Source organism: Chroicocephalus ridibundus, chromosome Z, assembly GCF_963924245.1.
Source record: "Chroicocephalus ridibundus chromosome Z, bChrRid1.1, whole genome shotgun sequence".
In the NCBI taxonomy this organism is placed as follows: domain Eukaryota; kingdom Metazoa; phylum Chordata; class Aves; order Charadriiformes; family Laridae; genus Chroicocephalus; species Chroicocephalus ridibundus.
The window spans coordinates 29,867,790-29,895,534 of NC_086316.1; the positions used below are offsets into that span (position 1 = coordinate 29,867,790).

A 27,745-nucleotide genomic window follows, 5' to 3' on the forward strand; every position below is an offset into this window, starting at 1 on the left:
AACTGTCTAGCTTTTTGGTAATTTGAGACCAGCTATTGCGAAAAATGGAGCATCCTTGTATAACAGAGAATACTCCTCACACAGAGGAAACAAGGATTCATTGCAGACAAGGCAGAAGAACAATAGACTCACTGTTGAAGAAAGGCATAAATAATTGAGAACGTCTGCAAAGGGACTAAGTTCTCAGAGAAACTGGCTTTTGGCCACTTGTAAATTAAGTGTGAAGCACACAGAAGTAGGAGGCAAACAAACGTGAAATGATTAGGCAAAGAAATAGCCAAACACTAGTCCCAGTCAGGCAGTCAGCATATTAGACCTAGTTGTAGGTAAAACACAGCAGACATTTTGTATGAGTTTGTAACAGCAGGCTACAATCTTGTTTGACTGCATGACCTCAGAGTGTGTGTACATATAGACATGCACACACACATGAATGCACACACAAATGTATACATAAAGTCAGGCTTACTCGAGCATCTGGACATAAGATTAGGACATTAGTGTAATATTTGTGGTCTCCAGCTGAATGAACTCCAAAATGTTCTACCTAGAGCATCTACACATTCAGGTTGGTACATACCTTCATACATTCATTGTTCACAGTTCCCTAACCTCATACAAACCTTGCCATACCTCAAGGTCCCACAGCCTTTTTTCTTCCAAGAGCTGCACCTTGACCAGTCTCTAACACAAAGCACCATTACCTGGGTCCTTCATCACCCTTAACCTGCAGCAAATTTGTGACTGTCATTTCTCCTGGAGTCTATACCTCTTTTGCTGATGCTGTGAAAAAGTAAAGAATTCAAACAAGTTTAGACCAGTTCTGCATTCCTCAGGAAGATTCCCCCTTACAAGCAGTATCCCAAAACAACAGTTTTTTCTCATCAGCCACCTACTTTGAGTGGGAAATCCCATGTTCATAAGCACTTTTCTCTTTCGTTGTTATGCCTCCCCATGTGGAAGGGAGAAGGAGGAAAAAAAGAAAAAAAAAGTAAGAAAAGCAGTCAGTGCCATCTCTGGGGTGACATACCCATCCTGTCTCTGGGCCACTCAACCTGTCAGATTAAGACACTCATCCTGCTTTATCAGTGCAAATCCAGGGCGCAGAGAGGTCACAGGCTGTCCCCTGGAGGACTTGGAGATCCTAACAACTGACCTGTACCACAAGCAGGAGTCTTTCTCACTCCACAGAGGTACAGTCCACCATCAGCCTTGTTGCAAAGCTCACAACCCTGAACAGACTTAAAGAAAAGTAGTTGAAGAGGTTATTTTTTCCCACCACAGTAGCTCAGAACACCAGAAATTTCAGCTTACATCCAGATATCAGCCTGTGCCACCTGTTCTTCCCTCTGTCCTACCAGGACTAAAGCCACTCTGCTAAGAGTCAGAAACACCTGCAGTCGCACCAGCAGAAAAACAAGGCTGTGAGTCAGAGACTGTACTCAGCTAGGGCCCCTTGCTGCAGTGGAGATCAGCCCCATTACTCTCATGACCTCTGGTTTACATACCACCCTTCTCCCAGGTTTCTTTACAAACCCTCACCATTGCATAGCAACACTCGGAGCTCTAGGGAACCTCACTCAAGATCAACCAGTCATTCAGATGGTCCCTCCCATACACATATCTCCTCTCTTCTCCCTCTTCCTCCCGGCTGACACAACAGCATATCTTACCCTGATGCTGAAGAGGGTTTCTAATTAGAAACTCATCATGCCAACTGGGCATGTCCTATACCACTTTTCTGACTAGCTGCTGCCAAGATGTGCTATTTCAGATGAAAGGTTAAGCAGGGATGAAAACGCCCTTATTGACGTGATAGCAGAGTTGTTGGGTGGCATTTATGGAGAACTCCAAATTGGACTTTTTTCTTAAGATACACCTTTAACAAAGAGGCTTAGCTGCCTTTTATTAAAGAGCTCTTTTATTAGACAGCTTAACAGATACCAGAACACAAGTATTTTTGTGTATCTTGCGTACTGTGTCCTGTTCTGAGCTCCCCGATTCAAGAAGGACAGGGAACTGCTGGAGAGGGTGCAGCAAAGGGCTACAAAGATGACTAGGGGACTGGAACATCTCTCTTAGGAAGAAAGTCTGAGGGATTTGGGGTCTTTTTAGTCTGGAAAAAAGACAACTGAGGGGGGATCTTATCAACACTTATAAATACTTAAAGGGTGGGTGTCAGGAGGATGGGGCCCTTTTTCAGTGGTGCCCAGCGACAGGACAAGAGGTAACGGGCACAAACTTGAGCATAGGAAGTTCCATCTCAATGTGAGGAGGAACTTCTTTACTTTGAGGGTGGCAGAGCACTGGAACAGGCTGCCCAGAGAGGTGGTGGAGTCTCCATCTCTGGAGACATTCAAAACCTGCCTGGACACGTTCCTGTGCAACCTGCTCTAGGTGAACCTACTTTGGCAGGGGGGTTGGACTAGATGATCTCCAGAGGTCCCTCCCAACACCTATCATTCTGTGATTCTGTGATCTCCCTCTTTCACATTCTCAACATCACCTACTGCATACAGCCAGGATGTGCCAGAAGGTGCTACCATAGAGGCAACCTTCACAACAGCCATTTCAGGTAACTTTATATGGTTTGAGAATCACCTAGCAGCTTCATTGATTTGCATTTAAAAAGTCAGTATACACTCTAAAGAGTGCCTGGTTTGTTTAAACTTGTATGTTACAAAAAACCAGGAAACAATGGCTCCTCCTCTGAAAGCGTACATTCAAAGAAATAGGAAGCAATCTTTGTTCTTCTAGAATAGCCAGTTTTACATAAACCAGTACGTGATCTATGTCACTTCAGCACCATGCAGTTTTTGGCAAACAAATCATAAATAGCCAGTAGTGCTACACATGCTGAGCTTCCATTTTACAAGAGCGGGTGGAGCTTAAAATGGTTGTCAGGCACTGGCGGATCTCTGTTAATGAAAAGTAGATGGTTTGCAATGAGGGGTGATCTCTCAGTGTAACCACATGGTTTCCTATGGTTCTCTGTGTTGAGGTACACTTTCTTTTACTCCACTTTCTCTCTTTTTGGGTGTGTATATGTCAGGTTTGGTCCTGTTGCACACTTCTTCAAGTATGTGTAAGATTGACTGTTTCTCTCTTCTCTCAATCTGTCTATGTTTCCCTGTCTTTCTGTTGCATTTTTTTCTGACCATAATGACGTGGTCTTTTTGGATTCTGCGCATCGCTTTCCAAGATGTTGTAGTTATTACTTGTTAGAGAAAGCCCTCTCACCCCAGTGTATCATCCTGTTCCCGTTCCTAGTATAATTGCAGGAATTGCTAGCACTGTTCTGTGGATCGTGAGTGGGAAAATAAACCCTTCCTTTGCTCTGTTCAGCTTACCTTGCATGACAGATTTACCTGCCCTCAGAAGGGACCATGCTAGAGAATTAGTCCTTTTCCTAAAAGCATTTCTGAGCAAAGGGCTATCTGTCTCTAGGGAGATCCAGTACACTCCATCCAGTCAGGGTGAGACTTGTGGCAACATTGTGCTGCCCGTTAACTTTTGCACCCAGCAAATGTATGGTTTCAAACTTATCAGCCTGCTGTCAAAACACAGAAATCTCTTTCGCACGCTGTCATGCATATGTACCAGAGCCTAACCAGTCAGCATCTCATTGCTTAACAGAAACGCGTTTCTGAAGTGATTATCATCATTGTTGAGGAGGTAATATTTTAATTCACTCATTAAGTTCAGCTACCTTTACCATCGGTGCATGAGTAGTACTGCCAGGAAGGATGGCCAAACCAACCTGCCTGAGCCAAAGACTTTTTCCTACATGCCTTCCATATCTAGCATACTGCCAAGAGTAATTTAAGTCACAGTTATACTAGCAAGTAATCGTACCAGTTTACATTGGTATGCCTATTTTTTTTCCTAATTCATTATTGCAACCTTTAACTGAATGATAAATTGAGCCAAATGTAGTGTTTTTATTGAAATCCCTGTACTGCTGATGTAACCATTTGGGTTTGAATATGGAATCTTTTGCTCAGGAAAGACTGAACTTTAGTTAGTCTCGTAAATGTCAATAACTGGCAAAGAAATTTTGCCTAAATGTGAGCAAAAATGTCTCATACTTACAGTCCAGATGCAGCATCATCAGTTTTGCACTTTGTAAGGAAACACTGAAAAATAAGGAGAGGAGAAATCTCCCCATAATAGCATATATACAATGCATCCACCCTGGACCATGTACCCACCTGTGGCAGCAGATGCCTGCCGCCTTGTCCCTTAGTCCAAGGCTCCCCTTCCAGGATTTTGTTTTATCTTATCCTCAATTAAGCTTAAAAAGACAATTAAAAGCCCAGCAAGAACTCAGATTACAGAAAATGAATGTTCAAAGAAATTCCTGAAATAAATGCACAGAAGCTATTTTCCATGGCAGAATGCTGTGCTTCTTTCTCCAGAGGTCAGCAGCAGCAGGATCAACGTGCCTGCTCTGCCCTCCCAGCTGCTCTGCTCTCCTGTCATCTGAATAATTCTAACTTGTTCCTGCAGGTCTTTCCTCCCACTCTTCAGGCCATGTTTTCAAGCTTGTCCTTTCGCTAGCAGTGGGCATGCTGAGGAGCATTGCTCTAATAACAACTGTGAGTTTCCTGGGCCTGATCCAGGCTTGACATGTTTGATTCACCACTTAATTGTGGCATTTCCATGGCATGGGAGGATTAAGCAGGCGTACGAGCTCTAGCCACTTTTCTCATAGCCTCAAGAGGAAGGTGTGTGTCTGGCAGTGAGGCACAGCTGATGCACTATTGCATGCACTGTTCCAGCTACTTCTGACAGACAAAAATGTTCCTTGGGGCTATAGAGAGCTGTAGAGAAACTGAGACAGTGTAGTTGCACTTCTGTAGTGCACATCTAGTTGCACCAAAGGAGACACCAGTTGGCCCCACTATTAGAAAGGTGCAAGGAAAGTCTTAAATCACTGGCATTTTTCACCTCAGGTCCAGCCCAAACTGTGGTAAGCATGTAACAGGGGGCTGGAGGAGTGCTTAACCAAATACTGTTGTAGAAAAGTAGAGATGCTAGCACAGATCCAGTTACATGCCTTGAAATATTTCTAGTTCCAAAGGATAAATCTAGAGTTGTTAAAAAATCCCATACTCAGGGACTTCATTGCATATTTAGCAAGAACAGGGAAGGAGCTCTCAAGGAAAGAAGAAAGGGAGGCAGTTGTGAAATAACAGTCACAGAACAGCCTTGACATTTACACCAAGTGAGGTGAGCAGCTCCTCAGAAGTCAACTGGGAGATCTCAGAGTACAGTTGCAGCAGCCTCACATCTGTTATGAGTGTGTATTTGGTTTTTCAATGTCTGTCCCAATTCCAAATAGAGTCCCACAATCAGAATAATTTGTAAACATCACCCAATTTTGAAATCCAGCACTGTGAAGATTGAAAGTTGGGCAATTTAACAAATCTATAGGCTTGTGCTTTTATTTTCCAATTCTTACATGATATTATAAAGATAGACATTAATTATATAAAAAAAAATGGGACATCTTTGTCCATTTCAGTTTCAATTTTACATTATCTAATTTTAATGGGTGTGTCTAGCAGACTCAAGCGTATATGTTGCAGATGTGAAATATTATCATTACAATATGGAGCGGAAACACATAAACTAATTGACAACATCATGTGAAGTAGTTAAATGGATCAGATACACTGAAGGTTTGTCACTTTTGCATCTTGTTTTACAAATTATCACCAATGTCAAACGAACTGTATTATTTATAACTTTTTAAAAGTAAGAAAAAGCAAATTACTGGGTATACAAAATAACTCAAAATAGCTGCCTGAATACTGTTAATAATGGGTTAGCAAAAGTTGAATGCTCACAGGAAAACTATAGTAAGGACTTCAAGTATTGCAGTATGTCTGCACATTACTTGTAATACTGAAATTTAATTACATTTTTAGTGGGGGAAAAAAGCTGTTCAGTAACCATTCTTTTACTTTAGTTGTTAAGACCTCAGACACAGAAATCAAATCAATATTCATACAAATACTCACAAAATACGGAAGATACTCTCTTGCTTATAGTGTGTAGGTACCTGCTTTTGGAATATTATTAAAGGTGTTCCACCATCCATCTAGGCATCCTTCTCTCCCAAATTGCCTTTGACCAATTTAGCTTTAGTTTTATGACAAGTCTTCTATAAAGTCTTCTACAGACTGTACAGACAAGTAGACTCATCTAACGCACTTTATGGCAAAGGAGCTGCTGCCAGGTTAGTCCACCAGCACAAACGCCAGGGCTATCTGAATACTGCCCTTCGTGTTCAAGCTATGACTAGCACATCTGAGCCACCTGAAGTGGTTCATTATGGCTGATAAGTATAGAATACTTTTGATGCGCCCCATACACTTTCCAGACAGAATTATTACAATAGAAATTGTTTAGATTGAAATTAATTGTATACTGCACTTCAGCACAGCTAACCAGGCATAATAAACAAGGGTGATGTTTCGGAATAGCGTTAAGGAGCTGTACGCTGAACTGAATTGCTCATGGTATGTTAGATAAGAACAGGAATAATTTCCAAAAATGGTAAGATTTCTTCTGCGTGATTTTTTTCTGGCAAACTGAAAGATACAAATGAATAGCCTGAAATGGATTCCACTACATGTGGATTAATCTCATTAATTTAAAATAAAATAGAAATAGCTGCTTTTTAAAATTATATTTTATATTCAGATTCTATCAAATTTAGCATTGCAATGAAGTGTCAAAGGCAACTCTATCTTCCTGCAGTCTTAGGTCAGCTAAGAGCAAAACTGTTCACTTTTTCCAAGTTAGAGTATTGCATTCAACATCTATAATTCTCTGTGATCTGTTGGATTGTATTGTTAATGTGAGGAACATAAGGAAAAACTTCTTTGAGGGTGGCAGAGCACTGGAATGGGCTGCCCAGAGAGGTTGTGGAGTCTCCTTCTCCGCAGATATTTAAAATCTGCATAGATGCATTCCTGTGCAACCTGCTCTAGGTGACCCTGCTTTGGCAGGGGTGTTGGATTAAAACGACCTCCGAAGGTTCCTTCCAACCCCTACCATTCTGTGATTCTGTGATTGGTCCCTGCCCCTTCACACCTCTACAATATCCATTGTGTGTAGGGTACAGGAGTCAGTGTTTGTCTCTGTCTTTCTCACTCATACATGTGTGTGTCAGAAGAGGTTTTCACTTGTCTCCCAGAATATTTTTCTTCCTGATTCATACTGCTTCTGAGACGTTCTGCTTTAAGTTGGCAGTTGGTACTACACTGATATCACACTCTGGTAGATCTATGTACAAGTTGATAGTTTATTTATATAGAGCTGGTAAAAACAAGCAATCAAATAATTGGTTCTTTACAGTTATGAAGATGCCAAAGAGATTGCTTCATCTGGTATTGAAAGTTGAAGAAGGGATTTTTTGCCTTAACAATAATGCTTTACTCTTTCCAGTTCATACAAAACCTTGGTTTTAATTATGAAGTTCCCAGTTATTGTAGGCCAGCAGTTTGTACTGTCCTCGATTCTATCATCAGGCACAAAAGGATATTTGTGGAGTCCAGTTTTGTTTTATTGTCCACAATCCAAAGGAACAGATGTGCAAACAAATAGAACAGAGTATCAGTGCTCCCACCTCTACAATAACCCTGATAGAAAACACGCTACCATACAAAAGCCCTTCAGCGTTATAAACATTTTGTCACCACAGAGAGCAACCCTTGACCACTTTTTAGAAGACAGGCCATCCTATCGGAACAAAACATGGTACTCTCTTAGACTCCCTCTTAGGCTTTGTGCATGCTATGACTTTCAGGTCCCAGCATGTCCAGTTCTGCTCTTGAATCTATACCAAGCAGGAGTCAGTTGGCAGGAGATGCATTTTGTTTGCTAACTGTCTTGTAGTAAGTCCCTTATGTGCTCCCACCTCCACACATGCTCTCCTGTATGGGAGTTCAACCTGTAAAAATATAATTTGTGTTCAGTACAATACAGCCTGAAGCTGAGGCCATAGCCCTACCCACACAGAACTGATCTTCTGTGAACTTTCTTTACCTGTAATATAACTGTATTGGTGAAAATCAGATGTAGTCCTGGAATAAACAAAGTCAAAATACAGATCTTACACACTTGTCTTGATTTTGGAACTTGAAATCCGTGAAAGCTCTCCAGTGCTCTAGACCAGTAATAGCAATTAACAAAATGAACTTATGAAAATTATGTCAGCAGTCCACAACTCATGAACAGACCAAGCCTCTCTTAGCAGCTTCTGCTTCCCAGCCTGCTTGCTTAGCTCACTGATCTTCCTGTGTCATGTTTCTGCAGAGATGAAATTTTCTTTTCAGTGGAGGACTTGCAGATTTCAAAATTCCTTTTCCAGAGAAATAACGGATTTTCACAACTAATGAGGGAGAAGTTGGGTCCTAATGGAGACCGCTCCCATCAACCCTGCTCTCAAACTCAGGAGGGATTTGAGAAATACACACCTTTCTCTTCCCCTCCTATTCCAAATTTTTGAAATAAAACTAGAAGAAAATGACAATTTTTCAATAAAATATTTATATATCTTTTTGGGTTTCTGAAAAAAAAAAGAATACTGGAGATCTGTAGAGAAAAAAAAAATTAATTCTCTTAAAACTGAAGGATATGGAACTAGCCTTATTCAGCACAGATTTTTCTTTCTAATAAATCTGCTATTCAAACTGTAGATGCTTCACATATGACAGGAAGGCACTTTTCCTGGGTGCATGTAATCTAAACAGTATAAGCAGAATGGAAGTGCTGAAAGCCCAAATCCTGTATGTAGAAAAATATAACCAGAAAACCTGTCCAAACAGTTTCTGGTATATCCAGCATGTGACACAAACATGTCTGACAGGGTGGGGAAAACAGCTTTATGATTATCCATTTCAGCAGCAATAACGATTTGTCATTAATCTTTGCTTTCAAAATCTAGCTCCTGAAATGAAAAGGTATGTAGGCAACACTCATAAAACCATTACATGGGAGAGTCTCCTGTTCTTCTGTGGAAAAGATGAGTTTTGCCATCAGTTGCCACGTAATACCTTGGCATTTGATAGCTTTAATGTTTGGGGTTTTTTTAGGAAAAAATTATCTAAGCACATTAGGAAGAATATAGGAAGAGATAATGAGATGTACTAGTGTAATATAGTTAGGTACTCAAGTTATTTGAAAGGATTTATTGAATAGATTTATGAAGAGGAAGTAAACTGCAGACCAAACATCCTCCCTTTTTCAGCTACCAATGCTAAAACAAGAACCATCCTTGCATGCCCAAGCAGCCATTGAAATTGATTGCAGAAAAGGGTTCTTTTCTATTGTTGGATTTCTTTCCATTAATTTTCGGGGTTTTTTGGTTTTTTATTTGTTTGTTTTTTCTTTTAACGGGTAGGTACTGTAAGGAAGATTTGAAAGGGGCTATAAATAAAAAGGAAATAGACTTATTCTCCTAGTGTTGTTACCTAATCAACTAAGTTCTACTACACTTCTCCACAAAGAGAAAATAAGGAAAATTAGATTACCTACAACTTTCTCTATGTTTTTTCTAATTTGAAAATTTACAGATTTTTTTTTTTTTAAATCCTCTACTATTTAATTTTCCTGTGTGAAACAACACCCCCATCCCCCCCGAAAATAACCTCCATGACAGCAGATTTCAGGCAGTTAAGCTTCCAGTGTGATCCTTACATTGCAAGAAAATGCACTTGGAATTAGTGAACAGTGGTGTTGTGAAGAAAACAAGATAAGCCAGCAGTGTGCCCTTGTGGTGAAGGCAGCCAACCACATCCTGGGCTGTATTACCAAGGGTGCAACCAGCAGGTCCAGGCCACTAATATTTCTCTATTCTACACTGGGGAGACCACATCTGGTGAACTGTGTCCAGTTTGGGGCTCCTCAGGAACCAGAGCAAGTCCAGCAGGCTCCAAGCTGATCAGAGGGCTAGAACACTTGATGCGTAAGGAGAGACTGAAGGAGCAGAGTTTGTTCAGCCTGGAGGAGGGAAAGCTCAGGTGAGACCTTACTGCTGCCTACAGTTGACCCCACTGGAGGGTGCAGAGGAGATGGAGGTGCACAATGGAAGGAGGAGAGGTGATGTGCACAAGTTTCAGCATGGGAAATTCTAACAGGGATTTGGGTTTTTTTTAGCTTGAAGATGATCAAATAATTGAACAGGTTCCCAGAGACTCTGTGGGATCTCCATCTTTGGAGATATTCAAAACCCAGCTGGACACAGCCCTGAGAAACCTGTTCTAACCAGAAGTCTCCTTGTCCTTCTTAACCCTTGTGATTCTGTGACTCTGCATGTTTATCAACAACTTCTGTTAATACTGCTACTAATGTGCATATATATAAAAAAATAATTATCTTTTCTTGGTCTCTAGTGTTGATGCATCCTCTCTGTGTTAGCATAACTCCATACTTCTGAGGTGCTATTTTTGTTCTACACAGGGAATGAGTGGATCTTTTCCAAGGTTTCATTTTTGTTTTTACATCATGACAGCCATCCAAATATGCAGCTATCATGGAGACAAGGCTCAGGGGTTTTCTACTCTGAGTTATGTGGACTCTGGTGAGCGCTACAGTCCAGAGGGATGGGGATGCTTGTGAGGTTTATCCTATTTGACTGTAAACTCTGCATCTTGGTTATCAGTAACAAGTGTCGACAAAGAGCTTAGCAAGGGCTGCTGAGCCTATCCAGGATCTGTTCAGTGCTGAGCAAAAACATGCTTTTTAGTGCTGTGGCTGGCCTACTAGGAATATTTGAGCTTGTTACTTCAGAGTTTCATTGTGTTTTCCTACACAAACTGCAAGCACAGTAGACATGCTATATAAGTCTATGTACTGCAGATATAGATACAAACTCCACAATGAAGGCTAAAGGAGTGATCTCAAGTAGACATACAGAGATAGCAGCTGTTGTGTTTGTTTACATTAAGATTTTATGCTGTTCACTATCTTCTGAGAAAAACATGCTCTATGACATTATGTCATAGCAGAGACTGCTTCAGGTAATACTGTCATATGCTTGGTTGCATGTGATTAACATGTCTTTACATAAATGCATTGGATTCTTTTTTGCATTTATGCAATCAGAATATCAGTCTTTTGACAAATGTAAGTTTGAACAGATCAAGAAGCATTTCAAAGCATGTAAACTAATTTCAGCCCACTGAAGTCAAGGGACTACTTACATATCTGAAATGATAAACAATTTTTTAAATTGTACTAACTAGCAGTTGTGAATAATTACTTTCTAAACACATTGGAAACTTTGTAGTCTTGATACACCATTCTGTATGGTATTTCTACATTATCCATTTGTTTTAGGCAACAACTTTCTCCATGTCTTAATCTCCAGGCTATATTTAGCACATTGTGATTTTGTTTATTATTTCGGTGTCTGCTGCTACGTAACCAGCAACACAGGGACCAACCAGTACTTATTATCAATCAAAATCTACAAAACTATAGATTGTAGTCACCTCAAAAGTTTCATTTTAATTATTGTATACTTAAGTATTCTCCTGCTTTAGTAACACCCATCTTCTATATAGGATAGAGAGAAGCTCCAGAAAAGTTGAAAACATTGCATCATGTGATAACTTTACACTGTGTTACGATAATTGCTAGTGAGATATGTAGGACCACCATATTACAGTACTTCCGGGGAGGAAGCTGTATTTTTGTACACAACCCAGTCACATTGCCTTCTGAAGTTAATAATGATGGAAGTGATTGGTCCATGTTTATGGTAAGAGCTACCATGTCTAAAAATACTCTTGACCAGGTAGCCCATAAGCTAGGTCATGACAGTATAGAGGACAAGAGATAAAAATCACAATTTGCAACCATTTTAAAGCTCTGATTGATTGCTACGATTCTTTCATTGTATATCTTGTTACCTTGGCCACTGCAGCCTGTCATTTTGCTAGATTACACCTGGAAATGACTCTTTCTGGGAGAAGTAAAGCTTTGGCAACAAACAGATAGAGGCATTTGGACTTGGAATCCCAAACAGAAGGAAGAACTACAGGAAAAAAAATAAGGCAGAAAAATCTGAAGTAACAAGGTAGGAAGAGAAAAAATGATCTTATGCCAATCATTTTTAAAAAAGTGAAGCAGCAATGTGTAATGCAATCTTCTGGCACCAAGAAATCCAGATGGTAAACAGAGAAGACATCTCATTTTACACAACTGCTGTATACACAATAATGTTTTATGGTGACTTCTTTCTGGTTATCAAACTCTTTGCACTCTACTGTTCACCATAAAAGACAAAATATAGAAAGTACCAGCAAGATTTTTTTTTTAACAGCTGGTTAAACACTACACAAGTGAGTTATTTTGTATGTATCCATATTGATTAGAAGGCATTAGCAAAATATGTTTCAAGAACCTTAAATCAAGATTCTCTAGGAAACAGGACAACTTTCAAGTCTCTGCCAAAAACTGTCCAAAGTGTAAAAAAATAAAAAGGCAAAACAAACAAACATCTCAGCCAGCTGTAAAGCGTAATCAAAAAATAGAGTGATAAAATAGAAATGGTACTATCAATGGTAAGTTTGATGCCTGCTTTATGAGACTGGCAAACCCCATGAATAAAGATATGTTCTATCACACCAGAAAGCCTGTGAAAGCATGTTGTCACCATGGTAATCTTATGGCATTTGTAGGACCTCTTAGTGCTTAGCAACCAATGATGTTCTCCTCAAAACTAGTTGATAAAAGAAAAATTAACTGCACATGTATTGAACACCAGTGCAGCACCAACAATTCTTTGATGCAGCTGTATGTGTTTAGAAATTTGGAGCTCGATTCTTAGTTACACTAATGTAAATCTAAAATAATGCAGCTGAAGTCAATTACATCAAGACAAAGCCGTGGGGAATCAGCTCGTAGGAATGTGACCCTCCAACTACAAAAACTTTATAAATACACTTCTTTTTCTGTTGCAAAGATACTGTGACTAATGTAACAAGATTAAAGACCTTTAGGTCTGCTTTGATTTACACCGGAGCCTGAAGTGATCATCAGCATCAGCCATAGAATTACAAAGATGAGGGCTGTCATTATGTGTGAGTCTTTCTCCCGTCTCGGACTGGGGAGTTATTAAACATACTTTACTCTAAGATGTAATCCCTCGAGGTTCTGACTCTGGCCTTTGTAATTTTTTTCTCACATGGAGCAGACAGTCAAAAATCTTCTTTTTTTTGCCTTGGCTTCCTTGTGTGTAAAGCAGTTGTCTACTTAGATGTAATTCTCAGTATCACTTTTCTGTATTTAAACCTCTAATACCAATTCTAAGAGACAAGGTAAGATTTTAAGCCAATTCAGATAAAAGTAGAGAATCTCACTGAAAATCAAATCCATAAAATGGAATTACAGTCTAGTTCAGGCACTGGTTATTAAGTTGCTGGGACAACAGCACTGCACCAAATCCCACAGTTCCCTTGGAGATCTTGCACTGGTCTAAATAGCAGGTTGGGTGCAGCTGCCACACCACTCGTTCTCCCACAGTGAAAAACAGAGCTCATACAAAGCAGAAGGAAGTGTGATAGAACTTACTATGTTTTATGGTTGTTGTCAGAATGAAGGATGCATTTTCTACTACCCTGTTGACTAGTACACAGTGACTTCAACATGGGACAGAAGCCTACACTTCACAGATCCTGCCTTAGTGCTGATAACAAGTCTTCTTCATCTCTGCCTTGAAAAAGACCCTTCACTTCTCACTGCTCCTTCTAGACCATAAAGATAACAATGCAGACATTTAACTAAGGGCATGATGGGGGCTGATTAGTTAGTGTGCCAAGAGGGAAAAAAGAAAAATTGCAATAGCGTCAGCTGCTTTTACAGTGATGCTGGCAAAAGAATGGGGGCCATGGCAGCCTCACATATCAATGCTGCAGAAATGACACCAAATCTATGTATTAAAAAGAAATCCGAAACTTTGCTGCAGAACTTCAGAAGCACTGAAAACAGGATGTGAAATGTGGAAAACCAATAGCTTCATTTCTATGCAAACTACATCAGTATGAATAGACGCTTGCCACATTTTACAGACTAAGCTTATTTCAATAAAGTAGCATGAAAAAAAATTGAGACTTTGTGTTCAAGGAAATTCAGGTCATGGCCACAGACCCAGTCATGCTATATATCAAAGGCTTTTGGCTTCTTTCCTGCAGTTCTTGGGGGTCTGCGAACTGCTTATCAATGTTAATTGACATGGGCAAGTTTGTCGATCTTTGCACCAAATTGAGTATAAATTCTTATCAAATAGTCTACAGATCAGAACAGAGGTTGCAAGTCCTAAGCTAGACTTCTTGAAAGGGTCCCATAAGACCACATCTTATATGTGTAGGTCTAGTATCTCTGCGTAGAGCTCCAAACCTGCAAAATCCCTGTGTACCAAGCCCATTAGGCTCACAGGGCCACGTAGCCACACATCAAGTGGCTTCAGGCCTTCTTCTGGGAGCATGTGTTGTAAAAGCTGACTAAGCTATGCCACACAGACAGCTTTGTCAAAATCAAGTGTTATGCATTTGCTCAGAGTACATAGCAGGCAGAAGAAAAACTAAAAATATGACAAGTTTGTATTCATATTTCCTCTTATTTACACAAAATTCTCGTCTTGGAAACTTCAGTTCAAAGCCTATTCAGTTCTATGAACGCCATCTCTGGTGAGGGAGAACCAACCATCAGTCAGCTCATGAGTTCTTTCTCTCTTCCAGTCAGCACAGGGATGGATCCAGTTAGCTGGATCCCAGTTTCACCTACCTTCGAAAGAAAGCTCAGATCCTACTAGTTGCGTGGCAATGTTGGACCGCAGGTCCAACACACATGCACATATCCAGCAGTAATCCCTATGTGGCTCTTGTAGAGTGCACAGAGCTGTGGATATCTGTGGCTGTGTCATCCCTGACACCTGAGCTACTTTAAAGGTAGTTCATGTCTGCACAAGTTGCACCCAAACCTCTGACTGCAGTGGAGAAGGAGCTTCGAGGCTGTTCTCACACCCATGCACCCCAGATGTGCACTGAGCACAGACTCCCATCTCAGCTCCATACTGTTAGGCTAGCGCTTTCATTTAAGGGTCGTGACGGAGATATAAAAGTCTTGAAATCCTCATTGGAATAAAACAGCTTTACTCCCTGCTGTCTACCAATAAAAAGTTTTATCTCTGTCCTTATTTGGCTTTATCTCTTCCCAGTAGCCTTTTGACTTAAACTCCTTTGTAGTTAGATTGAACATATATGTGATATTTATTAAAAAAATTACATACTTTTCTTCTTTTTCCACAGGATGCAAGAGTATGTTTGTTTAAACTATATCGAGAAATTTTCATTCTAGAAGGAGTTTTAAGGACTGCACAGGATTTTCTACACAAACTGATATAATAAACAAAAGCCTGTATCAGAGTGATGCAGGGCTCCAGAGCTGCCTGAACAGCTGCATTAGCATACAGACCCTCCCTTTCCAGTCGCATTAATATTTCACATTGTTCCACAGTGAATACATATTCTTGTGAGGCACAGTGATGTGCCAGAGGCTACTTTGTGGACTGGAATAGTACTCTTTCCATTCAAAGTCTGGTCTGGTTTCTCCAGGCAAAGGAAAACCGCATCACCATCATGTCTTCAGAAAACTTCTGTCAGGCTTTGAGGGTGTGAAGGAAAAAGTCTCTGCTGCAGCGGCAGAACTGGTGTGAATTTACTATCTTTGCTATAGTCAATTTAGCAATATCCACAGATAAGCTGACTTAAAGTGGCTGCCCAGCAGTATTAAGTTCCCCTTAACAGACTGACTTATCCCAGTGGCTTACAAAAATATCTCCTTGGAACGCTTCCAAACATACCAGAGATGCTGGCTGGTTAAGTCTCTAAAATAGTCCTCAGTTAGAAACTTCCAAACCCCACACAAGAATCAAATTGCCTCAGTTGAACACTGTGCTACATTCCCTAAACCAGAGTCATCACCTCCCTCTTTAGGTGCAATTATAAGGAAAAGTCTTTTTCTTTTAAAAGAAAATAAGATGTATAGAGGCTTCAAACAAACAGATCCTGGCACAGGAGAGAAATCCCAGGCCAGAGGGACAAATGCTCTTACTGCTGCTTCATAAATATTGACAACTCATTGCTTTAGGCAGCACTGGTGCAACAGGAACATTTCTTGTATGCCAGACTGTCGTTAACTTTGGGAAATGATCTGAAAGTTTGAGTTTGTTTTGATCTAGGTGCCCTGGCACTGATAGATATGTAGCTAAAGCCAGTACCTCATGGCTTCTGGAGGGCACAGTTGTGTTCGTGTCCACTTGTGCCCACTCCATCTTGAAGGTTACCACCCCTGCAACAAGCTGTGCTTGTATTTCAGCAGTGACAGATCACAGCCCAGTTTCTTTCTGTGAACCCATCAGGGAGCTGCATTTGGGCTGTGGTTGCCCTCCCCTGAACTGCGATAGCCAGCGTGCAGAGCCACCCCTCCTTCCACTGCCTCTGCTACAAATAGCTGCAACCTTTAACCGATGGACAGGACAAGCAGAAAAGGGAAATAAATAGCTCTTAAGTGCCACGGCTAGAGTCAGAGCCTCAGCTAGGATGAGTCAGCACAGCCCCAGCTGTACCAGCTACGGGGCTGGCTTTGTTTCTCCATTTACAGGCTGCAAGCCAAAGCACAAAGGAAAACTTCCCAACTGCTTGTCATTATTGCAGTACGAGTAAAATAGCTAAATCTAAGGCTTTGTCTGAAAACAGGCAGCATGTGCCTTCTCTTCCCCACCCCATGAAATGTTTGAGCAGCCCGGCAGCACTAGGACCTTTCTCAAGACTATTCCGTGTTCAGGAGCGTGGCCTTTTCCCTCCTGGCAGTACATCAGATGTTGTTACCACTATAGTATTTCAATGCCGCAAAACAATGCTTGCAAACATCCACTTGGCCTCTAAGTAGTTCTACTAAATTTTGTGCAATCTTTTAAATCTTTCTTTCTCTGATCAATCATGCAGGTAGGTTTTCATTTATGTTGACTTCTAGGAATGGGTTTTCATTGTACAAATACATTCAAAGATATTTATAGGTAAAGAAAGTGGTGGTTATTTATTGATTCTTAGCACCAATATTTCAGTCACCCAATTAGGAAACAAAACCAATGCAGTGGGATCTGCACACCAAATCAACACACTGAGTGAACACTGGAAATGCAGGATTTGAAATACACGCAAGACTGAAATTTGTTTGCATAAGCTGTTGTAAGAACAATGCAAAACCTATCTTGATAGAAACCAGTTTTTGCACAAAAGACAAAGATAGGCCAAAATCATTACATATCTTATTCACAACAAAGATTACAGTCAGTGATTTGTTAGTATTAAGTAGCTTAATCACTGCTTATTGCTAAGAAAGAGCGTCTTATTGAATACCTGGGAAAACATGGAGGAATTTTTTTCTCCTGTTTTCTAGTTCTTTCAATCTTATGGTATGGGAAACTTCCTCACTTGTCTTCAGAGCATGGGATAGAGTAAGAAGAGTCTTGTGGAGCTTGAAAAGATAATTTACTACACAGAAATCATAAAACCACATTCTTACCTCATTTGTAAGACATCTTCCTCCACAGACGCTTCTTAATGATTAAAAAGGCTGTGCAAGAGAAGACGTGCTCTAGTGTCTCTTAACTGGTTATAAAAGATCACATACATTATGTGCTATTCCAATGCATTCTGAAGAAAAGTTCTGCTAATGCAACATTTATGTGTTTCCCAATGAGGAGATTCATTATTCTGCTTTCAAAAATTTAACTTGATTTGGTATTTAATTAAAATCAAATTCATTGTGTGCATATGTGTTTGTTGCAACTCCTACAATAGTTGAAATTATGTAAACCAGAAACAAAATAATGAGACATTCTGGGATTTTTCTTTTTTTTTTTTTTTTTTTTTTTTTATCAGTGCTAAATAAGCCTCCATAATTCTGTCTCTAAGCAAGAGCATAGTCAAATTGGCCTTTCTCCAGTCCATCGAGTCCATCAGCCCAGGTTGAGGTTGGCATACTCCGGTAGGGGTCGAGGAGAATTCGGAAGCAGCGAACAATGAGGATTCCCAAGAAAATAAATAATAAAATCACAAAGGCAAACGTTGTTTTCTGTTCCAGGGTCATGCTAGAATTTGGTGTCGTGTTGCCAGATGACACCAAAGTGTCAGTGAATATCTCTCCATCCATCATCCAGGGAAGCTGAAACCAATAATCCCACAGTCGCCTTCTTTTCACCATCAGTTTGCTGAGGTCAGAGTGGAAGCCATTTAGATGCACTTTGCCATCTGTAGGGCAAGGGGGAAGCAATGTTAACTGTGAATAGCCCTTTTGTTTGTTTACTTCAACTTTCTCCTAGTGGGGAAAAACGAAATGGAAAAGAATTTGACAACAGGTCTGCTTGCCTCTGTGTCATGTATGAGTGACCTGTTAGAAATCGTGTACCGTCCTGTTGTCACTGCAGAATCCAGCCACTGATAGCAAATGTCACTAGACCCTGAGCTGGCAGTAACCTCTCCCTCCCTACCATATCATTTGGACTGGGAAGAACATCTCTTTCCTGCAAGGGGGAAAACGGGGGGTTTAATCACACCACTCCAGTGGGTAGCCCACGGAAATGGCAAATTGCATGCCTTGCTGCAGGACAGACAAACTGCAGTTAAACCTACTCTAAGTTGGGGGAGAGGGGTTTGAAAAACAAATGTAAGTTAATAGTTTTACACAGAATCACCAAAAGCGTTCTGAGGTAGGGTGGACCAGGATCTGCTGCAGGCCAATAAAATACGCATGTCCCCATGATGGAAGGCAGCAACCATTCAGTGCCTGTAACACTGCAGCATTTATGAAGGAAAGGCATAAATAATTTGTGTTTGAAATGAGAGAAGATTTAGGAAGGCATCCTGAATTAAGTCAAGAAGTAATTTAGCTCAAGGGCAAACGTTTCCTCTTCTTACTTAAAATCAGAATCACAGTCAGCAAGAAAATGTTTTTTTATGTCACCAGCTCTGCCACATCGAGAGAATTGCCAGGATTTGGGACTGAACTTGGCTGTTTCTAGACAGCAGAGCATATGCTGTGCTACCGCCCGCCTGGCACGTCTGCTCCCCTGACTGTCAGTCTGGGTGCCTGCCTACCATCACTTCCACCTCCCTTGCACACTGGATTTTCCTTCGAGCAGGAGGGTGGCGCTGCGGGATGCCACAGCTTAGGCCTGGTCACTGGCACCAGTGAAATTACCTGTAAAGTGTCCTCTGGAAAAGAAAGGCTTTAAAACTTGTTGAAGGACAACGCTGCCTCAGCTAAACATTTAGGTTAATGGTAAGAGGAAGGAAAAGAAATAGAAGAACACAATGCAGTATATAGCATGCAAGGGTGAAACTTTCACACGTTATAACCACCCCGTCACTGGACTGGGGTCAGTGATGATATATAAGCATGCTTCAGTAACAACAGTTAATAGGCGTAAGTGGATTAAGAAAGCACAGTCGTACTGACATATTGCCAGGATTATTCTAAAAGAAGGTACCTTAAACAAAATAGAGAAAGTATTAAACCAACAAAAATATTGGAGCTGCATGGCTGTTATTGCCTGATTTAACTTATGATGGAAAGGATAGAAAGATCAAAAATGTTGACTTCCAGTGTTTTGAAAGAGTGTGTCAGCTACCAGTAGATAAAAAATGCAGAAGACTGTCTAATAGAGAGTGCCAATACTTTAGGAACAACCAGTTTAATAAAGCTGACAGGGTGGGGTCTTTTTGGGCGGGGGGAGGAGGGGAGCGATGCTGGTGAGGGAAATAATTAATTCTGATGATAAATAATCTTGTTGTAAGAAAGAAGAAACGTAAACTGAGTGTATCACTGTAGCAGTGATGCTACAGCAAAGGCCAGAGGTAGTGGTGCCCCCTTCTAAAAGACCTCTGGTATTCTGGCTTCAGAAAGCTCTTCAGCACACACATTATGTCATCCTTTTTGATGTTATTTAAGCATATGCCCTCAGCTATATACATATTATACTCACTTAACAGTCTTTCCTAGAACTGCAATCACACAATACTGTAACTATGCTTGCTCTCACAGATCAGAGTATTTTAGGAAAGGTTGTCCTGACATTTTTCTAGGCATTATCTGAATACAGTTAACAGCCGTGGGAGAAAATGCAGAAGATGGAAAATCTGTGACTGTCAGGAAAGACCAACTTTTGATATGCTGTTTTTAAATGTCAAGCTTAGAATAGACAAAGGATTCTGTACACAGTATCTTTCCAGTTTTCAAGAAACTTGATTTTAAAAAGATACATGTAATTAGTGACTCAGTGATAAGCAAATGCAGTTCATTATATTCCTTTTAGGATCAGAGTAGGCTCCTAAGTGGGGTAAACCAGAGAAGAGTTAGTTATTCGTTTTCATACCAGTGAGCAAGATTGACTGATTTCAGGAACAGGTGAGATGTCTGATTATTTTACAATTAGCAGCTTTTCACAGTCAGAATCCTAATTTTTACGCTATAGATCATGTACTGTAAAATACTAAGACTACATTGCAAAGCTGAAAGGAAGGTATTTCCGAGGCTTTGGGCTTCCAGACAGCCTTGTGAGTGTGCTCATTACACTGAATGATTGCAAGCTTTTTGGGGCAGGCAGTTTGTCTCCACAGAAAGGCACAATACCTGGCATAACCACATCCTTTTACCTCTTTGGACCACTTCTTTTGCAAGCTAAAACTTAAATGAGATAATTAACCATTTCCTTTGTGACAAAATTATGTTTAACTGTCCCCACAGATACAAGCACATGGGAACTTGAATGAAGAAGGTAACTAGCTAAAAACACTAATTGGATGCATCTATAGACACAAGTAATTAGGCACCTTGGCCACAGCAGTGTAGGTTTCCACAGTCCTTGCCTCTGGTCGTTCACCTGGAGCAACTGGTCTAAGAGAGGCCCCGAGCACCACATCTTCCTCCCTGCTCCTCACTTTCTGTTGTGTCAGCAGAGCTCTGCTGGCGCTGGGCAACACAGACTCTTTCCAACTGGAGACATTCCCTGTCTAGGAGACTATACAGACTGTACATAGCAACATACCCTTAAACTGTATTTTCTTGCATGAGACTTGCACTCCTTGCAAGATTTCCTCCAGCCTGCCTGAACTCCATCCTGCTTTGGTGGTACTGACCAAAGGGAGGACAGGAGCCTGGAAGATGGTGCTTAGAAGCTGCAAAGAGGGGCAAAAAGTCCCTTGCCCATGGCACGATGGAGATTTCTACTCGAGGATGCACCTCTAATGCAGATCCCAAGAGGCATGAGATGAAAACATGAGTGTGATGCACACTGTAGGTATCCCCATTTCAGCACAAAGGTATCCATGCAGCCAAAACAAATACATAAAAAATACAGATCATAACAAGGGAAGTGGTAGAAAGCAGATAATAGTAATAGTAACAACACAATCTGAATGCATTTCTTTTCAGCTTGTTCCAATCGCTAAGAGCTGAGCCAGGTTATAGCATGGGTGGAAAAGACTCAAGGTTGTTTAAAAATTCATTGCTATAACCAAGATTCCCCTAGACGCACACCTTGCCTTTTTTTTTTTTAATTTCCCCACATCTCATAAAATCATAGCTGATAGAACAAACAGATTATCCTTCACTTAAATGACTAGCCCTGATTTTTATTTCTTTTGTAATGCAGAGGTGCCCTCTTCAATTACTTTCTGTAATGGGTTTCTTGCAGATGTGTCTAATCCTTTGTTTAATTAGTACACAGTTGTGCATAACTCTATCCACACTGGGTTGTAATTATCATTTCTCCTTGCCTGTGTGCACACATCCATTAGGTAGTTCAATTATAGCCCTCCCTGATATAGTGCTTAGAGTCTAAAATGCTAGATTTATACAGAAATAAAGAACCAGAGCAAAACTTGCATGTCATTAGTGACATTAAATTGACAGGTTAGTCCTTGGCACATCCTAAGCTTTAATAGCCTTCATATAGTTTCAGGTGCCCACCTGCAGCCGAGTAGCTGAACTATGAGCATAGCGCCTGGTCAAATGTCACCAAAAGGGAACTTTTCTGGTCAAGCCACTAAGATTTTTGAAGTTAAAATGTCATTGGATTAATTAGTTGGTAGAACCATCTACACATTCGTACAAAAGATAAAAATTCTCAGGACTCTGAAGAGTTAAAATTGTTCAAAGCACCTTTGATTGGTCTTTCTGTGCTTTCAGCATTTCATTTGTTTCCAAGTTGACTTTAATTGAAAATTTCCGTACATTAAAAGGATTTCCTTAGGGCTCACAGTTTAAAGCTGCTTATTTTGAGAACAACAGGAATAACAGAAAGAATGGCTTTAAGATCTGCACCTCTAGGAACAACATATTTAGTTAAATTCAGCTTTGTTCTGTTGTTTAAACTGCCCCCTCTTTATTACCAGGTACAACACAATTTGCATTTTGTACCAACATCCATGTTTATGCTCTTACCATGAAAGGCTTGTATGTTGGTGAGTAGTCACAGCGAAAGAGACTGTAGGAAATCACATCCCAGTTTGATGGATAGAATCTTACTTCTACCTGTTTTGCCCATTTCTGTATCCTACCTGTTCATAAACTTGCATATCATCCCAACCCATGTCACTGCAATACGGCATGAATGCTCTGAGACACACAGAAGCTCTGGAGCTGCCCTTCAGTTGCTGTAAATTGTTCCAATATAGTTGGAGGTCCACACAGATTAACATTGCTGGCCCTTTGTCTTTCAAAATTGTGAGGAACTGGTAGTTCAAGAAACTATTGAAAACATCCAGACTGAACTGTGACATACCCAATCTATATGTGTATGTATTTAAAGCAAATATTTTAGTTAAAAACATTAACAATGAAACACGGTATAGTGGCAGCAACTGTTTATTGCTATTTCTTGACAGATTATTCACTGCACAATGTTCTGTGCAAATCACATAAAACACACAGAAAAGCCTCTGAAACAAGCCAGCTGAAAGGAGAAATCTGACCAGCAGAAAACCATTTGAGTCACAGGGTCTCGCAGCCTTGTTAACTAGACACAAGGCCAAATTTCCTGCTACTGCAGCTAGCTATACAGTTCTGCTGACTTAATTACCATTTTGCCCACTTACACTTTCAGCCCTGTAAGATTTGATTGGTAAAAATTACAATTAAGCAATAAACACATCAAGGCATTTAAACGTTGAGACATTTAAACACATTAAATGGGATATTTCCTTCTGTCATTCAGGTCAACACCCAGGGACTTTCTTTTGTCATTCGTGTTCACTGGAGATTTACTGGCCCAATCTGTAAGGTCCCGTGACTTCACTGGGTGCTTCACAACGTATGCCTGATATGCAGGTATCCTATATTAGTGGAGCAATTGGCTTTCCATTATGAAATATCTCGTGGAATGTAGCAAGATCACAGCTGTGCCAAGACCATGTGCATGATTTTCCTATACCACCCATACTAGTTTCACTGATTACTCACTTCCTTAGCTACAAAAACACATGGCAAGTTTCTTCAGGCTCAAACATCTGTACACAAACTATTTGAGCAAAGATATTTCCATGCAGTCACAGCTCACTTGCTGTGGCTGACATTTTAAATCTACCTTAAATAAACAAAACTTGATTACAAAAAATACCAGGCAGAAAAATTAAATTACATGTGCCCTTCTTTTGTACCCAAATGTATCTCACATTCCTTCATATTGTATCCTGTACTGTTGTTTGCTGCACAGTGTAAATGGATGTATAAACAATGCCCTTTTCACCTATACTTCATCCTTTTCTTCTTACAAATTTGATCTCAGGCTGACATTGCCCTTCCCCTGCAGACACATATCCTCATCATCTCTCTACAGCTTTTAAGGACAGATCTTGGTGTGCAAAAAGAGCCCCTTGGTGCGCCATTCAGCTGTTGACATTGTTAAAGCAAGTCGATGGGGTTAATTTTGGCAATAAAACAATGCTAGAAAGGGATCGGTTCTTTTTTCTGTAGACCGTCTCCAATACCACGCACCTCACTTTTACTTAATGAACTGTGGAATGTTTAAAATGCAAGCTCATCTTTAATGTGTTAATATGCACATATAATATTTTGAATTCCTCTACACAAGCTGTGTGAGGATGATTTATACACAAAAAAAGGTCAAAGTTACTCTAAAAGCTTGAATTACTCGCTGCATTTGCTAAAGTAATTGCTAGCTTTATGAGATACTACTTGTGAAGATCTGAAGGTACGACTCCGTGAAAAATCAGTATATTTACACCATCCAGGAATCTGTGCAATGATTTAAAGCATGCACCCAACAGACTGCTTTCCTTCCTCTGTATACAGTCTCCTTTTAAAAAGAGGGTGTACAGATACACAGGCATCAGTATTACAACCCTTCTCCACAGTGGATATCTTAAATGTATAGTAGTAATAAGGTAACCAAAAATGCTAAAGGTTTTAAAGCCAGTAACATGGCTAATACCCTTATAGGCTGGATCCTACATGAATCAGCAAGTTGGAAATTTGTTGTCTTAATTGTCACAAATCCTTACCAAAAAATATTTGCAGCTCCAAATGACAAGAAATTGATTTTATGCTACCCTTTCTGGCATCAATAAAAGATAAATTGTCATATACTTTACAGAAAGTATACAGGGAATACACAAAAATATCATCAGTGTACATTCATTTAATTACAGCTACTTTTAAGTCTAATGTCAGTATTTCTGACCTGCTATGTAGGACATAATAGACAGTATTAGCCAAGCATATGCAATATACAGGTTACAACTTTATTAAATAAATGAAGAAAATTAGGCAATCAATTTCTGTGAAACAAATACCTTCATCTAGTCGAGAGGGAACTTGACCCATTTCCCACTGCAGCAGTTACAGGTAGTTACAAGTATCTTTAGTTTCCATTCTTCTGCACCTTTCTTGTATTTCTAAGCATAAAGCATCAGGACTGCCAAGAAACCGGTGAATACCCAAGTTCAAAAGCTGCCTTTTGAAGTCTTAGAATTTTACACAAAAAATTCAGAAACTCACATGAGAATCCTATTTGTGTGTTAGAAGTAATTAGCTGACAATACTGTCGTTTTTTTAAAAGTGAGGCTATAATTTCAGTTCTGCCTCAGCAACTCTTCAATGGATTCTGCCTGGCTGAGTACAGCAGTCTCCTTGCTGCCTGTCTGAAACCATCTTCAGCAGAACATTAACATTCGAAAGGTGTAGCAAAAAAAAAAAGCAACCAAAAAAACCCACAAGGTATTCCCATACCTTTCCAAAATTAGACCTATAAACTGCTGGTGCTTCTGTCTTCTTCCCTACTGACCTACTGATTGTTATTAGTAATCTGTTTTTTTAACACCAATTAACGCTTTTTTTTTTTATCAGTCTGCATATTGATGACAATTTGTGATCTTCAGACGAATACCTTAATCCCTTACACTTCTGAAATTGTATTGGATTATAGGAACACTGATGGTGTACTTTCTTAGAAAATAGACTGACCTTGCAATGGGAGAGGATATCATCAGTAACATTTACTGCTTAACTTCTGAACTTTTATCTAGGGATTTTTGCCCTGGGAGTTGTACTTGTTTCTACTTACTAAAGCTGCCCTTGCTATAGTTGCTTTTTATTTGGGGGGAAATAATCTAATGAAGGTTCCTGTTTTCCTTTCCCATGAGAAAAAAGAAGTCAGTTTTAGAATGTCAGTCAGATAGGCTAACTAAAAAATGTAAGGTTTGTTTTTTGGTTTTTTTTGTCTGAGAGTTTCTATTTAAAAGCAAACAGACACACACACAGAGACACCCCAAACCATTTTAGGGTGACAGAATGTAACTTGTTTTGATCTCTTACAGGGAACTCCAGTTTTCAGATACTCCATATTTTCATAGACAAAAAGAAAAAAAAAAGGAGGGGATATTATTTTCCTCTGATACTTCCTTCAGGCTTCTGGTATGCACAATAGATTTGACACAAGAATTATCTTCCTTTCTCTGCCCCTTGAGGATTTTCCTGTGGAAGCATCCTTTATTTTAAAACATTAACCTTGCCAAATGCATTGTGGTTGGCAGGGTCACCGCTGTGGAGCGTGGGACCATGGTTTTGTGCATGTAATAGGACAAAATACATTTGCAGAGATGATGTAAAGCTGCCATCCAGACTACCACAATGCAGAGCTGGTCGTTCTGTGGACACCCATGCAGACAACCAGATACACCCATGTGCCCTGGGGGTGGTCTGTCTTAAACCCACGCACAGTCTGGGTTCTTGTGCTTTATACGAATATAAACAAAGAGGAAAGCACCTCCTCTTGCTGTCACGTAGAAACCTCCATGCAGGTCTCCCTCAGCACCTTGTTCTTAGCAGGGTCAGCAGGTAACATGGGACATCCAGGGACGCTCTGCTTGGCACACACAAATATTCTGTGCGACTGTGACTATTATGGTTGCCAGCACGTTGTTTTGCAGAGTAGTTACACAAGTATACACCTCAGTATGAACCATGAGGCAGTCTGCCATTCGAACGCGTTGTGCTCACATCAGGGTATACCTCTGTCTCTGCAGGAAATCTTTCAGGAAGGATTTTTCATCTCCTTATTCTCATTTGCACACATGGGCGTAGGTCAGTTTGATGTTGTGTTCTGCCCCCTCCAAATCCCTCAGGATATATTCCTCTACACGAGCTTCAAAAAGGGTGTCCTAGGGCCCCTTCCTATGCTTCCCTTAGTCCCATCAGCAATTCTCATTCTGTGACTTTAAAAAGCCAGCTTGTGATTTCCCTTTTTAATTCTTTGGGGATTTTCCACTTTCTGAACCTGAACTCCATACAGCTAGATTTGATCCACCCCATTGCTATAGCAAGCACCTTTTGGAAGGAGAATTCACAAGGTTTAGTAACCCCTCCTTGTCTGGAACATTCATGACAAGACTTGACAAAAGAGGCTGGATTACATTCCCAGAAGATTTCTGGCACAGGGATTTCATAACATCAGACAGAAGCTTTGTATTTTGCATTTAAGTATACTCTCAAATCACGCAAAGTCTTACAGACTCAGTAGCACATTACTGCAGCACCACCACTCTGTGATCCAGGCAAGCTGGTGTGCTTTTGGGGGTCTATGTTTTTGTCACGAAGAAACTCTTCATCACATACTTCCCTTTAAACAATTCTCATGATGATACAGGTTGTCATCCACTCAGCTCCAAGAAACGGAGCAAGTCTGCAGGAAAATAGGAGCGATTCATTTCTTACAGGAAGACAGACCATAAGAGTGCGAACCTATAATCCAGCAACGAGAGAATGCCCGTGGAAGGGGAGGTTTGCTCCTATCGCTCTCTATGAATTTTATATTAAGTAGCCATTGGATTAAAAAAATAATAATAATAATCAGAAATAATCCTGGTTAACTTATAAAAGTAGGACAGTGCTGCCACACTGTGTGAGGTGGACCCCAGAGGAGGCAAATGCAGTTCTTTTGGTAGGCTCTGGTCCCAATAAGGTTAAAGCAGGAGTCAGGAATTAAGTGGAAAAGCCCTGGGGTGTTGCTGACCAAGTTGGTCAGAGGGAGGAGACAGGAGGACAGCCTAGTGAGTTCAAGCATTTATTAGCCATGGACAGTTTTGGATCTCAGTTTCAGAGTTAGGTTCCTATAGTCCCCTTAATGCTGCTTTAGGCAGCTAAAGCT

The 27,745-nt window shown here is 40.3% G+C and overlaps 1 protein-coding gene across 1 annotated transcript; it reads right to left on the minus strand.

Moving 5' to 3' along the window:
- Positions 1-17,991: 17,991 nt before the first annotated feature.
- Positions 17,992-18,285, minus strand: CTXN3 (cortexin 3). The gene has a single exon (XM_063321156.1). The coding sequence runs from the start codon at positions 18,283-18,285 to the stop codon at positions 17,992-17,994; it is 294 nt and encodes a 97-aa protein (XP_063177226.1).
- Between the last annotated feature and the right edge of the window lie 9,460 nt (positions 18,286-27,745).

Excerpts from the sequence above, each read along its gene's own strand:
- CTXN3 (XM_063321156.1), bottom strand. The coding sequence starts at position 18,285 with ATGGTGAAAAGAAGGCGACTGTGGGATTATTGGTTTCAGCTTCCCTGG.